Raw genomic sequence first — 17314 nt, 5'->3', positions numbered from 1 at the left:
TGCTGTTATGTCAAGAGCTTCTTGCAAAATATTTGCTATAAACATACTTTCGTCCAATGTTATGTTTTCTCATAAAGTCTGTTCAAGTCTGTATTATGTTCAGACTTTGTTTTGCTCTTTTTATAAGCTGCATTTCCTGTCTACAATATTGGTTCATCAAGGAGAAGACACCTGAAAATTTCCAAATTTATACCAGCCATCCCAATCAAGGGCTCATCCAAACAGATTATCAAAGGGAAGGTGATGAGGTCCTTGCATTGAGTACCTTCCCAGAAAAATGAAGGGTGAGAGCTCAATGCGGGTGGAGATGAGCTTCTATCCTAAAGCTGCACTTGCAGTTCTCTGAATCAGGTTTCAAAGCCTGACACTGCAGCAGCCTGTTCAGTGTGCTGCATATAGTGTGCTGTATAATCTGTATATAGCAAATACGCTCAGAGGAGGATAAAAAAACCACACCAAAACGTTGTGTAAGTGCTTGGGGTGCATTTGTAATTGCCTGCTTCCCTCAATGGAAGTATTAGATCTGTGTACCAGTATTAGGAACACTAATGCTTCTGAATCCATTACTATTCAAGCATGAACAAACATTCTACCATCGCTGCTGCCACATCCATGGGGATTCTTTGCAAGAGTAGGCTCAGTATTGTTTAATTCTCAAGCCAAAATCCAGTTGGGGTAAATATCCTTCATAACGTCGCTGAATAGCTTCCGGTGAATATTCCCCACCCCCTGGGGTTTGCCAGTGCTGCTATTGAGTTCTGTTTGCCATTCCTATGATGAATTAATCTGTCATTAGACTTTTTTTCTTTTAACCAGGTGTGTAAATGACCTCTGCTGAAGTATTGGCATTGTTTTAAAAATATCGTTGGCCTGCAGTATGTTTAGTATTGGAAAATTGTGCATTTCGGGGTAGTCTCAGGTTCTATTAAGAGACTGAGAAAATTTATTCTCACTTTAGTTTTTTATATGGGGAACCAGCTATAGTATAAAACTATGTTTCCCAATAACAACAAGAAGTTGTTGTTTTTTTCAGAAGTGATAGACCTATTCTCAGCCATCTCAAATTTCCTTACACAAAAGTTTGACATGCAATTTAACATAGTTCTTTCAGATCTCACCACTGCATTGTATGAGATAACTTTGTAATATAGACCAGGTCATTTAAAAAAATATTGCTTGGTAGTATTTTAATAGCAACACTTCATGCATTTTACTGCTCTGACACATCACGTGTTTTTTTTTTAATTGTCAGAACTCAGTTGCATCAAACAATGCCTCTTTTTCTCATAAGTTAAATTGCCTGTTTAATGTATTTGTTATTCCCTCTCTACATAAATTTCATAGCTTTAGGAGAAAGCAGACAGACACTTCAGAACTGGACTAAAGCATGAAGAGACAGAATCAAAACTGTTTTACCAAATTAGAAATAAGCATATTTTACTTCTAGGGCAACTTTTCTCGTTTTATATGTAAGCAAATACAGGTTTACAAATTCTGCAAGTATGTAACCTACATGTGGCCTATAGTTCTCTCTGTTTCAAAGAGTTCAAGTTTTCTTTTTGTATCAGTGGAAAGAGTTCTAGCTTTCCCTTCCATGTTAGTGGCTGAAGCTGCGGAACTGCCCCCTTCTTGAAGTGAAATGGGATGATTTGTCTCACATGCCCATAATGATGGGCCAGAACCAAGTATTCCAGGAAGGAGGGAAGCAGTTCTGGGGGGGGAGGAAGTGGCTTCCATTTGGAAATCAGTAATAGTAAGTTTTGTACAGTGTTAAGTAAAGTATGTTTTATTGCCTAATTCAGTCTCCTTTAATATCATTTTTATAAAAAATTGAAGCAGCAGATACTCTATTGTAAAACAGTGAATCAAAAACAAAGCTTGGTGTTTGAACTTCTGAAAAAGCTGTACACAAGTATTTGAATAGTACTGAATTCCAAGCAATTAAATAAGGAGGATTATATGCTTCAGTGAACATTATTTCTTCATGTTGTAGGTGAAGCTTTAAAAAAAATAATAATGTTTTCCCCCCTACATTTTCAATAATGCAGCAAAGAGAAGAGACATAGAAGAGGAACAGATAGAGCTGAGTGGGGTAGATAAAGGGTCTCATAAGAAATGCTTCAATCTGGTTTTGGGGATTCTCTCCATCCTACAGCTCATCCCTGACACATCACTGATTTAACAATGAAGGGTGTACATTTAGGCAAGGGAAGCCCTAGCACTAGAGAAAGATCCAAACAGAAACAAGTGACTCAGTAGATATGAAGATCTGGTAAAGACTTGCTGTACACACGTTTACTGTAGCATAAATTCCTATCCATCACTTGGAAAAGTGATGGAAATGTGGAATGGGTAATAATTTTGCTTAAAGTTATTGAACTACAACAAAGTTCAAAGCCAAAGATAAGGTTTAGATCAGCAGAAACAGAAGAAAAGCCTCATTATTTATTCACTGGTACACTGGATTCCTCAGCTCCAGAATGTGAATAGTGTGTTGTTGTTTTTATCACAAATGGTCACAGAACAGTGGTTTCTAAAATTGCCTTTGAGAAAAGATTATGTGCGGTCTTTAAAAACTTGCAAATCACTGTAAGCCATACTTATTGGTACAGTAAACCAGATTATAAATATAAACTAAATAACAGGTATATTATACATACTTCCTCAAACAGTTGAAGTTGTTGAATCTTACTGCATGTCAGCCTAGTAGTTAAAGCAGCTACTACTACATAACACCAATTTGGAAGATTTATAATACAAAAAACAGTAACCAGGTAATCGGTTGCTTGTACAACAGGTTTAAATAATGTACTGTAGAAAGGCTCACCTGTTGTATGTGCTTTCAAAACACCAACAACTATCAAACTGAACTATGCTCAAGCAGAAAAAGAATCATCAGCAATAGTATTTGGATATATAATATCCCACAACTTCATCTGTGTAAAAGCAGTAGTTGTTGGAACAGATTTAAAAAGCCAGTGAAGGCAGTTTATAAGGCACGTCTAAGAATCAAAAGATGACTATGAACACTGGAGAAATCTCAGTTGCTGATACTCTAGCCAGAGTGTATATCTTAAGAAAGGAGAACCAGTGTCACAGATTAAACACTGCTATTTTTCATTCTGAAACTAAAGGAGTTTCACTAGTGATTGTAAATATTAAGAATTCTGCTGCTCCTTTAGAAGCCTTTTTCTGAAATGGCCAGAAAGAAATGTCTGGTGATATTTGTATTTATTAGAACTAGATGAAGGAATTAAATGGACATAATATTCATTATTAAGGAATCATAAAACAAGACCTAAGGATAGAAATACTGAATGCCATACAAGAAAATCATCTGGGAATTGAACAATGCAAATCAGGGTTTCAGAAGCTATATATTGGCCAACCATGTGCCATCAAATTGTAGACTTGACACAGTTATGTACTGGATGTTAAACTGACAGAAATAAAAGCCAAAAGGAACCTGTGTCATCTCAGGAAATTCCACAAAAGAAACAAGGTACTGAGATGCCTCTGACTACAAAGAGAGGTAGTTTGATGCAGACATTTCAATTTAAAAGGAGAGATACAATAATAGTAGAAATCAAGGGTAAACCAACTTTTAGTTCAGAATGAATCCACTGAAATCTATTTTAAACTGATGTCTCCAGCTCATTTTCTCTTCTATCCTGCTAACTGCAAATAAATAGTTGTTCATAGTTTTAAATCAAAGTCCCTGCACACTGCATGTGCTAGGTGCAAACAATGACTGGCTGGATGCAGACAGCAGGCCAGATGCCATTCACCCAATATATATTTTTATGTTTTGTTGTGTAAAAAATAATGAAGTTTAATTATGTCTTCATAGGCATATACCGTAACTGTCATATACAGTAACTGTCAAAAATTACTTTGTGTGAATTTTAATGAACATGCTGTGAGGCTCTCATATTTTTGCTCCCCGTCCTCGAGTGAGAATAACAAGTGATCAGCCTTCCTCCCCTGGGCTGGTCCTGTGATGAGGCATAGTGAAGCAACTGCCTTAGCCAGCAGGTGCTGATGTAGGGGGAGTGGCCAGAACTATGAATGCCATGTGGTGTGCCTTGTACCTGCTACCCTCAAGTGATCCCAGCCCCCTCCCCCCTTCCAAGGTTTGAAGAAAATCTAAGGAGTGTTTGGCTACTTAAATGTTGAGGTGCCCAAAGTGCCTTGCCTCACAGTGAGTGAACCAACATCTTTCCTGTGACCCTTTCCTATAAGGAGGGGGGGGGGTTTGCTGCTGGAGCAGTGCAAAGCCAGGCCCTGGTGACCACAGGTGTTGGTTTGACTAGAAAGGCCAGCCAAAAATAATGTCAACACTAAAAATGTAAGCTATTCTTAATTCACTTGTAGTTGAGTATCCAATAGAAAACAGGTCACAGACCTAGCAGTAGGTGTTTACTGGCATTTAGTCTACACAGCTCTTCAAATACATGCAGCAAAAACCAGGATGCTCATTCATTAATATTATATGCTGCAATCCTAGACAATTTATCTGGGAGTAAGCCCACTGAATTCAACAGAACTTACTTTAGTGGGACATTTGTAGGATTGCTTTCTAAGAGAATGCAGTTAGTCTTTACAACAGTATGCTCCAAATATATACTGTGAATTAATTGTAGTTTTAGAGCTGCTTATTTTAGTAATCACTTTTTGCAAGGAAAGGGCAGAAGCCCTTTAGTAGTGTTCATAGACTAATTTTAGGCTTCCTCCTTCACTAATATTTAGCAGACATATGAATTAAGTAGCACAAACAAATAATTAAGACCAATGTTAAAGTTATGTTAGCATAGATGTCAAGCTGATAGTTATCTAAAGTGGATAGTTACTCATATCTGCAATTACTGAACTAACTTGTCAGTGAATTCATGTGGCCTTAAATTAATAAGAGATTTCTGTTGAGAAATAATAGTATCTTGCTCCTGAAACTTCAGGCACAATTCATCCTAAATTGAATAAGGTTAATGAAAGTACCATTAAACTTCAGAGGGGGGAATCTACACGCAGGGAACGCTCGCCACTGAAACAAAATATTGGAATATGCTTTGTATTGGATGGATCATAACCAGACCTCTGACAATATTGAAAAATATTGTTCATTCTCAATAATACATTGTAATTGCACTTACAATATACCAGAATCTTGTGACGGCTTAGGCAGGCAGAAGCAGAACTTCTGCACAGACACTGCCCATCTACAAGCTCCTCTCCATTCATTTACACTGAAGGCAGATCCCCCCCAAAACTCATAGGTGCCAATCTGGCTTCTCCACTCAAATGAATGAGAGAGCATGCATGTACCAGATAGCCAAATGTGCATTTGATTGCACATACATCTGGACTAGGGCAACTGTGTGTACATAATGTTAAATAATGACCTTAAAAGTAAGATCTATGGCATATTTCCTTTTCCTCCAAAAAACCAATAATCAAATCTCAAAGTTGCTTGTTTCCCAACCAACGATGCCTACTTTAATCCAGAAATTCAGATATTTAATGTGCATGATTCCATATGAGGTATGACTGTGCAACCAAATCTCTGATTCAGATAGAAGTTAACTTAGATTACTTATACGATTCAGTTTTGATGGACTGTAACTTTGAATACAGTGTCATGTACATTTAATGAAGTGCAGGAAACCCTACTGGTATACCATTCCATTGATTTAGACTAAATTTTTGTTTTAAATTTTAACCGGGTGGGGAGGAAGGAGGGAAATGGACATATGTTAAAAAACAAAACTCAACAGAAATTAAAAACAAATAGTGAGAGAACGCAACAGCAGAAGCAATAGCAGCACACTTTGGCAAAAGTACTCACGCAGAATCTACTGGCCAGAAGTTGATCAGAGTAACAGGACTGCAAGACAAAAAATGAGGAGGTGAAGAGAGAGGCAGAAAAAACCGAGCAGCAAAATAATTACAGAAAGTTTAAAAGAAACCCAAAAACAGGAAAATCCAATAGACCAACATGAATGTCCATGGAAAGCAGCCAAAAATATGCGAAATAAAATATTAAAGAGAGAGATAACAAGCTGTAGTGCAATTGCTATTAAATCATGTAACTATTAACTAGCAGATGATAGGGAAAGAAAAACTCAAGACATAATTTTTGTGTCATCATCTCTATGGGAAGAAATATGGAAAAATGTGGGAAGTTTACAGTATAAATTTAAAATTAAGCAAAATTACTAATTCATAGAATCACAGAGTTAGAAAGGACCAAGAGGGCAATTTAGTCCAATGCCCTGCAATGCAGGATTTTTTTGCCCAATATGGGACTCAAATTCACAACCCTGACATTAAGTCTCATGCTCTACTGATGGTTCTATATCTGATAAAAGTATTCTTCATATCAGGAGAAAGTGAATGAATGTTGACTTCTGCTTATCTTAGGGATGGAGAATCTGTGGGCCCCCTGATGTTGCTGGACTCCAACCCCTATCAACCCAATGATGAAAGCTGTTGTCCAGCAACATCTGGAGGGCCACAAAATGTCAACCCCTTTAAACACTTTCAATGCAATCAATAAGCTCACAGGCATTTTTCTTTTACTAGTTCAAGTTTAACTTATAGCAATTGAAACGTCAGCTTGTATATTAATTTCAACCAAAATAAACCAAAATGAAAGAAATGAAAGTGGCGTTATGCAGTTAGGAAGTAAAGGGATCAGGTGCCAACTGGGCAGCTCAAAGAACTTAACAAATGAAAGAATTATTTATCTGCTTCACTCACGTTTCCATGTTGTCTCCCTCCAACACTGTTTGCACAGGCAGGTAGCCCATTCTTGGGTGTTTTGCAAAGTATCTTTTTGTTCGGAATTTGTTTTTCAATACCTTGGCGAAGTCACGAACATCTTCTCCTGAAGTAGTCTGGAAGCAACATATTAATGGTATCACTTTACAGGAGAAATCCAAATATTTGACTGGCCTCTTCCACCAAACCATAAACATTTTACCATTATGCATTAGAAGTGCATGACAACTTACTTCAGGAGCATGATTTGCTACCCATGATCTAGCGTTTTGCAATGTATCAGCAAATTTGTTCAAAAAAATGTATTCATGAACATGAGGCTGTTAATGTACACATTAAATATTTACAAAAAACAAGTTTGCCAGGTCTGTGATAACCTATAATTTTGTATGTGGCATGTACCAACACAGCAAAATAGGTAGTACAGGAGGTTGCTGTGTCACAGTAGGAACAGAACAGAAAAGTACCAAGAGAATAATCTCCATTTTTATAGTGAAACTGTATTCTTGTAATGTTCAGTAATATGCACCCCATAATCAAATATATTGTTTATCAGATTTTTATTTTTATATTGACCTTATCATCAAAGTAACAAAAAAAATCACTTCTACAAAACAGATGCTGCTCTATATATTACATTCGTTTTTAAGGAAGATTTTGTTCATTTGCTAGGAAGAAGCAAGTAGAAACAGTCGGCTGTATTATATAATCCAATTCTCTCGAGTTACAATTAGAAGAAAGTGCTAATGCACTTTATGACTTTGAAGATTAACAATTTTCCCCTTCAGTTTGAAAAAAAGAAAACCAACGACACCAGTTGTTCAGACATGTTTTCACTACACCCTTCCTTGGATATGTATATCAGTACAATCATTATCTTATGTCTAGGTGGAAAGAGATAGATAGAATAAAAGCACCTGAGAACTTTGATTAAAAGCTGGCGTATACTACTGATTTTTATTTATCGGCCACATTTGGATGAATTTCTCTTGAATTCATAAGCTGAGATACACATAAGCCTTTTTCCTGTGCACACAGTCCTGTTATGACAAGCCTCAATAAACTAGGAATTCTTTAATGAACCATAGCTTCCTCTTTTGGCCAACCTTGGAAAAGTATGGATTTAGTTGTTACGACACAGCAATATATAAATAATAACTAGCAACTTCCAATGATTCTTTATTCCTGTTATTTTCACTGGATATAGCACGATATTCATGCTTTAAAAAACAGTTTTGTGAAGGATGATTTAATTTAAAAAGGAATACTCAACAATGCCTCCACTGTCTTACACAAACAAATGATTTCCCCTCCTCTTCTCTCTAGAATTTCTATTAGGAAACACTGATGTCACTTACCGGTGTGCAATATTCTACCATTGGGTAGTGCATCTTATGACCTTTTGCAACTCGCCCAGAAAAGAAGCAGCTTTGGCAGATGTCATAATTAAAGTGCTTTAAACTTCTGTACCTGGAGAGGAAGAAAATACAAATTCAGCACTCGTGCACCAAATTTTGTTTCGGGTGTAAAGTAAGAGAGTGGCTACACTCAGACTTAAGAACTCCCCTCCTAGAGAAGTTAGACTGGATCCCTCCTCGTCCTTCCAGCAGAAGGTGAAGACCTTATTTCAACAAGCTTTTAGGAACTGGCGTTTTTTAGGAAAGGGCTGGTGCTGGGATGTTGCTGTTGTTAATTTATTATTCTCTGTATTTTTACTTAGTGTATTTAGTGTATTTTTTTATCTTTGTTGGAAGCCGCCCAGAGTGGCTGGGGAAACCCAGCCAGATGGGTGGGGTACAAATAATAAATTATTATTATTATTATTATTATTATTATTATTATTATTATTATTATTACTTGATTTTTAAAATACTGTTTTAATTCTGTCCTTCATCAGCTGAGGCTGGTAAATTCGCTGCAGTCTCTCCTAAATAGAGACAGTCTAGCCACAGCCCAACAATGGTAATAGTAGGGGAAATGTTAGATTTGGTAATGTGAATCCATATTCTGTAGTCTACAGATTATGACATAAGAATACAGTAATTAAATGCAGCAAGCAACCTTTTATCCTGTTGGATGCTTGCAAGAATTATGAGGTGTCATATAAATTAAATAAATGCTTACTTTTTATTTTTACATTCATTTATTTAACCGCCCAGTACTTTATATTAAACAAAAGTACCAGCAAGAAGGAAGTGCTCTTGATTTCATGTGACACACTCATAGTAATCTATCGGAGCTTTACACAATAATTCCAAAATGCCCCTTGTCAAGAGCTCAGTGGTAAGACAATGTTAAGATTGAAACATGCAGGGACCATACAAAACTGTTATTAGGGTACAAGGTGATAAAACAAGTCTAAGCATAACTGAAAATAGTATTTACTTAACAGCTAAGTAGATTCCTAACAGGTATACCAATCCATAGTTATTTTGCAAGATGTTGGCTTAGATTCATTGCTATAGTAAGCACACTGTTGAGATCCAGGTCTCTAAGCACATCAACAGAATTTCCATATTCGCGATTGATGTCTCTTAAGGAGACTATAGCCTGAGCAGATATTTTTTTTAAAAATGACATTACACAATGGTTTTTCTAGCAGGATTTTATTTCATTTATGTTAAGCAACTTCTTCTAGGAACATTTTTGTATCCAGCAAGTTATCAACTACACGTTTTACAAAAATGTTCATGTCCTGCTTGTGGGCTTTCAATAGGTATCTAGTTGGTGACTGGGGAAGCAAAATGCTGAATAAGATCAATGCTTGGTCTGATCCAGGTTGGTTCTTCTAATGGTCTTAGGAATCCAAACAACATGATTACTTTTACAGAACAGAAGGAATATTAAACAAGCATTTCTGTTAAGGAGGCTGCCTTTAGGAGATGAGGAAATTAATACACAGTGCATTCTCTGCACACCCATATTATGTGCTGGAAGGAAGGATTCAGTACTCATATATGACCTCTACAAAGAGTAGTAATTGATGATGCATTTAGTTCATCTGGTAAAAATCAGCAATATAACACTGTACCTGAATCCAATTATTGGACACTCCTTACAGATGTTGCACTTGGCTTGGTGTTTGGCAGTTTCAGCAGCAGCCACCCTATGTAAAACTGGCAGCCATACCATGGACTGTGGTTCAAGTCTCATCCAATCCAGAAAAAGGGCTGCCTCAATTTCAGGTTTGTTATTGGCCTATGAGAGAAAGGAGATTACATTACAGGACACAGGAAAAACTTTCATTTTACCAGTCATTTCCCCCTTTCCAACCAAGTATATTTCCCTTCATCTAATTTTCAGATGGTGACACATTTGTTCCACCCACCCCCGCACGTATATGTATATATTCCTCTTCCCTCCCTTTATAACTAACTAAATTCACTAACCAACCAACCAACCAACCAACCATAAATGTGGGTGGGGGGCATTTGTAAGGGAGAACTGGCAGGTGAAAAGAGGATCTACTAGAACCCTTCTGATATCCATGAATTCTGCCATGGAAATCTTCCATCAACTGGGGTTATTTTTGTTTTCTTTGAACCTTGATGGGGGAGGAGCAACAGCTAAAAACAACATAGGGAAGCATTGCAGGGAAAATCAGATGACACTCTCCCTCCTTTCAATTCATCCCTATAATATTCCAGGAAATAAAACATTGGTTTTGAAACACATTTTCTGTCAGGATGTGAAGCTTTGTCCTTCATCAGACATAAGGTATTTTGCACAGGTATATTTTGTAAACCTGCATCAAGAGATGAGTTTTTGTCTTCCATCATGTATTCCTATGTCCCGTCCCCCCCAGTGATATCACTGTTCTCAGTTTCTAGGGTCAGTTGCAAACTAATACAGACTTTACTGTTGCCCTTCAAACCAACTTTTAACTCTCTTTTCTTGGTAATAAATGAAATAGCTCATTGTGTCCTTAACATTTTCTCCTTCCACTAAATCTCAGCATACACATGCATCTAGGATCAGTGTCTTCTTTTCTGAATTATTCTGAAGAGTATATAAGGACTATTTAATCCTCTTTCTCCTGTTTCAGTAATAAATATCACTTTGCAAACCAATTCCATTTCTTCCCCCTTACTAATACATTTATAACATCATTTGCAACCTATACATGTCATCTGGGCTTCCATTACTTTCAGAAAGTCTTTCTTCTTTAGTCACTATCCATCCACCTTAATCTTAATTTCATCAAGGAAGAATACTAATTAAGTACTTTAGGGCTTCTCTCTCTCTCCTGAAAGCCCTCAGAATTATTTTAGCTTCTTAATAGCCATCTATGTCCAGCCGTAAGTATACATTGTCTTCTCTATCATACTTATTTTTAAGCCCTCAGATCAAATAAATGTAAATTGTGACACAAGTTGAAACCTACTGGCTACTTGATCCGAAATGAGACTGGTGAAGTTAACACTCCCAAAGCAAGCAGATAATAATGCTGACTTGTCAAGGAGTTTAAATAATTTTATTTGCAAAAATAATAGTAAATATCTACAGTGTTTTAAGATAGAAGATATGACAAAGAGCAGTGATCACACACATGCTATAAAGTTCTATCTTTCTGCCAATAACTGTAAACATAAAATGAAACAGAACCACGATAAGAAAATGATGGATGCCGTAAACTGTGACCTAAAACAGTGCATTAATCTGACTGAAGAGATGATTTTTTGGTTGCTATCACTTGTTATATATGCTAATTCAGTAAACTTTTCTGAAAGGTGCACAGATAGTAAACTTTACAAAGACAATTTAAATATCTATGAGGTTTAATGCTTTGCCATGGGCACACAAGGGTAGAGACATCACATATCTCAGGGACTATTTACACAATACCACATCTATCTGAGTAAGCATCCAGCCATTTGTCCATAGCCATCTCTTAATTATCCCTGCATGGTTCTATGTCTGTTTGCAAATAGCAATATGGGGACAGAGAGACAAGGGGGAGAGATTAGAATTTAAACAGAACAAAGTGAAAATCTATAAGGGGCAGTACTGCAGATAGGTCATAACTACTGTAAAAGGGGAGGCACATATATACAATTCACTGAGGAATTATTTGCTTTTTTTTAATGTACTGTATTGATTTTAATTTAGATATTTGAATACTTGCACATATTTCATTATTTCAAAACTTTGCAGAAAGCCAAACAAATTTACTGAGGACTCGTGTGTGTGTGTGTGTGTTTCTGCAAAAACAACAACAACAACTAGAATGCTTTTGATTAGTCAATTCTAGTGGGTGAGCTATCTGTTTATTGCCATGTGAAGATTTACTTTAGAAATTTGTGCTGTTACTAGCTAGATAATGATCTTCAATAAGCTGCTCTGGTCATTTGAGTTCACCTTATGCACACACATACACAAACAAGCCTTTTACATGCCATTTCTGGAATGAAAAACATGGATTCTGTACTGAAATGCTGCAGTGTGTCAACTGTAGACAGAATAAGAATGAACAGCTCAAAGCATTCACCTCTCCATTTGCAGATGCTTTTAGTCTAAAAATTAGTTTTAGTTTACAGTGAATGGATGAAATGGCTCCTGTCATATGCAAAGATATGTTTCAGTTCTCCAGCTTCTGCACATCTATTTTAATTTTGTTGGATGCTATCAGTTTTGACAGTTGTCTATCTGATCACTACATCTATACTATCTACAATCTCTTCTGTTGGAGATTAACTGCATTAAACTGCACCAAAACTAGTACTGAAGTATATTACATGAAGATTTAAAGCCATATTGAGAAAAGCTTGTCAGGGTCAGACAGTAAAGGACAGATAGTTCTTGACTGTTCCCTGAGCTGCTGTTACAGTTTCTTTAATCATCTCTAAATCCAGCCAGAGAGTAACCAAGGGTTTTACATAAGGGAAGAATCTACAACAAAAGCAAACTGTGAAGATTTCCTCCCCCCCCCCCCCCCGTTAACATATTTCTGTGCAACTGCCACAATAAAACTGTAAATCATAGAACAAAGTTAACAGTGCATTTCCCAGTTTGCAAATAACAATTTGTTACATCTAATATTCAAATTCCTATTAAATTCTAAACATCTGTTGTTTTTTTGTTGGGATTTTTTTTGCATTCATATGCCAAGAAACATTTGGAGAGGAAAGCTGGATATTCACCATTATGTTATGTAATGCTAAAAAGAAAAGAAAAAACTGCCTTCTAAAAAATGTAACATATGTCTGCTTTACCTCATATTTTGTTAATTCCTGATTTCAAGAAAATTGTATCAAATTGTCTTAGTAGATCACAACAGTTAACCATGCAACCACTCACCAAGACTGTGCTTGCCTCTGTTTTTTAGCTATGAAGCCTGTTCTCTTTTCTGCCCTCAATTATCTATTAGTATATTGCTCCCCCTCAAAGTTCTGGTTCATTTTCATACATTTAAACATGGATAGAGATCAGGATAACAGCATAGTTTGAAGTTTATCCTCTTTTTTTTAGGTCCCATGGTCAACCATGAAAAAAAATAAGCTTATACTAATAATTTCAATCTAAAAAAAAGGTAAAGGACCCCTGACAGTTAAGTCCAGTCGCGGACGACTCTGGGGTTGTGGCACTCATCTCGCTTTACTGGCTGAGGGAGCCGATGTTTGTCCACAGTCAGTTTTTCCGGGTCATGTGGCCAGCATGACTACGCCACTAAGCCACTTCTGGCGAAACCAGAGCAGCGCACGGAAACGCCGTTTGCCTTCTCGCCGGAGCGGTACCTATTTATCTACTTGCATTTTGACGTGCTTTCGAACTGCTAGGTGGGCAGGAGCTGGGACCAAACAACGGGAGCTCATCCCGTTGCGGGGATTCGAACCGCCAACCTTCTGACTGGCAAGCCCTAGGCTCAGTGGTTTAGCCCACAGCTCCACCTGCGTCCCTAATTTCAATTTACATTACACTAAAACTATTTTAAAATTCTGAGATTCAAATTTACATTGATAAAGTGCTCTTTTAAAAAAAACAATGCCCAGAGGCTTGTATCTACCTTAAATAAGGTATTGGTGTATTACTACATACAGGATAACCAAGACTTAAAAATGAGTAGTTTTTGGCAGTGTAGTAGATGCAAAGCAGACTTCCTTTCTATCTGCTAGTCCTGTCCAAATATCTATTTCTAAAACAAAGGTGAAACTGTCACATTCCTGTTACATTTTTGCTGTTGGATGTTGTTAATGTAATCATATTTATAATACTGGAATGTTTCTGACATTTTGGGTGATGTTATATTTGCTACTTTGTTGTTTTATTATGTTACAATGAAATTGTTTTGAAGTGTTTGATCTTGAAATGTGTTCAACTTTTCTTTGTTATAAACCACTTTGAGCATTATTTTTTTTACAAATTTTACAAATAAAATTATGAATGAGACAATTGGTTCATCTAGCTAAGTATTCTGAAGCATACAAGTTTGCATTGTAAAAGGAAAACACATTATTGTAATAGTCAAACAACAACTTTACAGAATGCTGCTTCTGAGTCTATAAATAGGGGAAAGTAGGTCTAAGGAAACCAGAAATCTGGTTAGACTGTAGCTGTGTTCAGGCCGTGTTTAAAATCAGGGCCAGTGACCTGAAAAGCCTGGGATCTACCACTGAGCATGATGCAAGATAAGCCACATTTCAGGAACTGTCTTTTTCACCATGTTCCACCACAGGCTGAAAACAGAACAGCCTCTCATTTGCACCACCTGTGTGCCAAATTTGAACAGCATAAACATTATATTTCTCTAGAAGTCTATCTTATAGCTGACATTCAACAGACAGGGTTCAACAGACATGAGGTATAATTCCCATTCCTACATATAATCCTCTCTTTTTATTGCACCTTTGCCCTTAAACTGTTGTTATTGCCACAGCTTTTTGTGTGTTGCGGGGGGGATGAAAGAAAGAGAACTAAATAAATGAATAAGCAAAGTCAAGTTCTATTTTATATTCCACATGAAGCTTCGTTTTCTCCCAAGAGCTACTCTTTGTACATCTTTTTTTAATGTTTGTAACCTAGGCGCTGCATGAGTCCTCAAGCTTGTGGAAAGAAAAATAATTTCAAAGTGGCAAAGTTTTTTTTTAAGGCCACCTCATTCCTTACAGACAAAGAATGTACTTGAAGCAGTTGTAGCATTTTTGCTGCAGTTGAAGGGAGTATTCCAAACACCAATGCTGTGAGCACATGCATGTTGACAGAACAAGACTTCCCTCCCCCCCTACTTTCAAGGACTTGCATTTCAAACAAAGATCAGGGAGGTTTCCTCACCACCCCTTGTTATCTCCTGGTACAGTAAACATTACATTTTTGTGCTGCCGTGCATGACAGACAAGGTTGTTGCCAGCATGCCTAAGCCACTGAGACCAGGAGAACAGATTCTGATACAGTACATTTGCTGCTGGTTCTCTCTCTCTCTCATTCTCTCTGAAATCACTGCAAATTATTACCAGGGATGTTATCAGCATAAAAACCTCACTTCCAGCCAATTCCCATTAATAATGAAAAGTCCTTGAGTTAGATTGTGAAGAGGGGTGTGTGGTGTGTGTGTGTGTGTGTGTGTGTGAGAGAGAGAGAGAGAGAGAGAGAGAGAGAGAGAATGTATAGTGCACAAATATTTTCAATATTGCAAATACATGCTGAAGAAATTTCAAACAACACGATCACAACCGATGAAATCCAATTCAAAATATACAGCATTTAAAGATAAAAAAAACAAAAAGATAACAAACTCACTAAAAGCAGCAAACAAACAACCTTTGTATAATATTCAGCAAAAACAAACAATGGTGGACGTGTCAAAAAAGGAATCCAGAACTTTTGAGACAAGTCCCTTTCTCTACTTCTCACTTCTCAAATAGTGATGTTTCTGAAGAGGGCTCTTCTGAAATGTTTTTTTAAGTTCAGATGTCTCTGAAGTATATAGAGCCCTGGTCATAAAGAGTCTGTCACTTTCTCTTTAAACTAGGACATTGAATTGGGCCTGGAAGCTTAATGCAACTAACAGTTAACTTTATTAGCAACATAATGCACCCACTGCCAATTATGGCGCTGGAGGAGACTCTTGAGAATCCCATGGACTGCAAGAAGATCAAACCTATCCATTCTGAAGGAAATCAGCCCTGAGTGCTCACTGGAAGGACAGATCCTGAAGCTGAGGCTCCAATACTTTGGCCACCTCATGAGAAGAGAAGGCTCCCTGGAAAAGACCCTGATGCTGGGAAAGATTGAGGGCACAAGGAGAAGGGGACGACAAAGGACAAGATGGTTGGACAGTGTTCTCGAAGCTACCAGCATGAGTTTGACCAAACTGCGGGAGGCAGTGGAAGACAGGAGTGCCTGGCGTGCTCTGGTCCATGGGGTCACGAAAACTCGGACATGACTAAACGACTAAAAAACAACAACATGTTCCTTCCTTCTACCTTAGGCTGTAACACTTCATACCAGCTAGAACTTTCAAAATGTCTTCCTAGATGGGGCTATGCAGAGTATGCTAAAGGGCAGTAGCAGCAAGATTGTTGTTTTCCATGAATGGGTGTAGTTGACATATGTGATATAAGCAATAAACAGCAATCTTTATGCCTATTTATCAAGCTGCATGTTGGGCCCAAAAGACCAATTGGCTCTAAGTATAACTAAGTGCTGGTGCAACCCAGTGCAGTGGTACCTCGGGTTAAGAACTTAATTCGTTCTGGAGGTCTGTTCTTAACCTGAAGCACCACTTTAGCTAATGGGGACTCCTGCTGCCGCTGCTGCACGATTTCTGTTCTCATCCTGAAGCAAAGTTCTTAACCCGATGTAATATTTCTGGGCTAGCAGAATCTGTAACCTGAAGCATATGTAACCTGAAGCGTATGTAACCTGAGGTACCACTGCATATAGCATCAGGAACCAAACTGACCTGAATTTTAAACCTGTGGATAGCCAATATTTATTTAATTTTGGGGAAAAATGTAATATTAAAAATAGTATAATATGTTATACTGTATTAATCTTTTTTTAACCTCAACTAATTATGGCCATCATAAGTAAAGAGTCCTTACTTTGTACTACAAAACAATACATTAACCTTTAAGCAACATGAAAAGAGGCCTGCAGATTGATTAATGATGTTTGAGTGAGGTCACCCACAAGGTCTATTTCCATGCCAAAAGAACACAATGGGAAGGATATACATTCTTGAAATGCACAGTGATCACTTTGAGAGGAAAAACCTCTTTTATCATGCATGGTGTGGTCTAACATTTGAAGTGGGAATTTAAAACTTGAGGAGGAAGAGTCATAATGGTTCCTTTGCTTCTTCCCTCCAGTGACCCTTTCAATTACAAAGACAAAAGTTATTTTTGCCTCACATTGTGAATTGCATTGACCAGACAGAACCTTCTTAGCATTTTTTTTAAGGAGAGGTCATAAAATAATGAACTCTTCTGGTACTTCTCTGAAATGCTAATTCTGTCCCTTCAGTTTATTATTCCTTCAGTTTAATGAGTTGTTTTTGTCTCCCACTGCAGACCTCTGTCTCAGTACTTTCTAAACATAC

The 17314-nt window shown here is 37.3% G+C and overlaps 1 protein-coding gene across 9 annotated transcripts in view; it reads right to left on the bottom strand.

Moving 5' to 3' along the window:
• Window positions 1-17314, bottom strand: part of DMD (dystrophin) — a 985465-nt gene that overhangs the window by 33763 nt on the left and 934388 nt on the right. For 7 of the 9 annotated variants that reach the window (XM_077927390.1, XM_077927392.1, XM_077927388.1 and 4 more), the window contains 4 exons: window positions 9809-9975; window positions 8136-8247; window positions 6757-6893; window positions 5843-5881 (listed from right to left, as the gene is read on the bottom strand). In XM_077927390.1, the coding sequence (XP_077783516.1) occupies window positions 5843-5881; window positions 6757-6893; window positions 8136-8247; window positions 9809-9975 (455 nt within the window). The remainder of the gene's footprint in view (window positions 1-5842; window positions 5882-6756; window positions 6894-8135; window positions 8248-9808; window positions 9976-17314) is intronic. The other 2 variants (XM_077927394.1, XM_077927391.1) reach the window with 1 other exon arrangement.

Source organism: Podarcis muralis, chromosome 4 (assembly GCF_964188315.1).
Source record: "Podarcis muralis chromosome 4, rPodMur119.hap1.1, whole genome shotgun sequence".
NCBI classification, from domain to species: Eukaryota; Metazoa; Chordata; class Lepidosauria; order Squamata; family Lacertidae; genus Podarcis; species Podarcis muralis.
The sequence above is the reverse complement of the archived record's forward strand: the minus strand, read 5'-3'. Positions and strand labels throughout refer to the sequence as shown.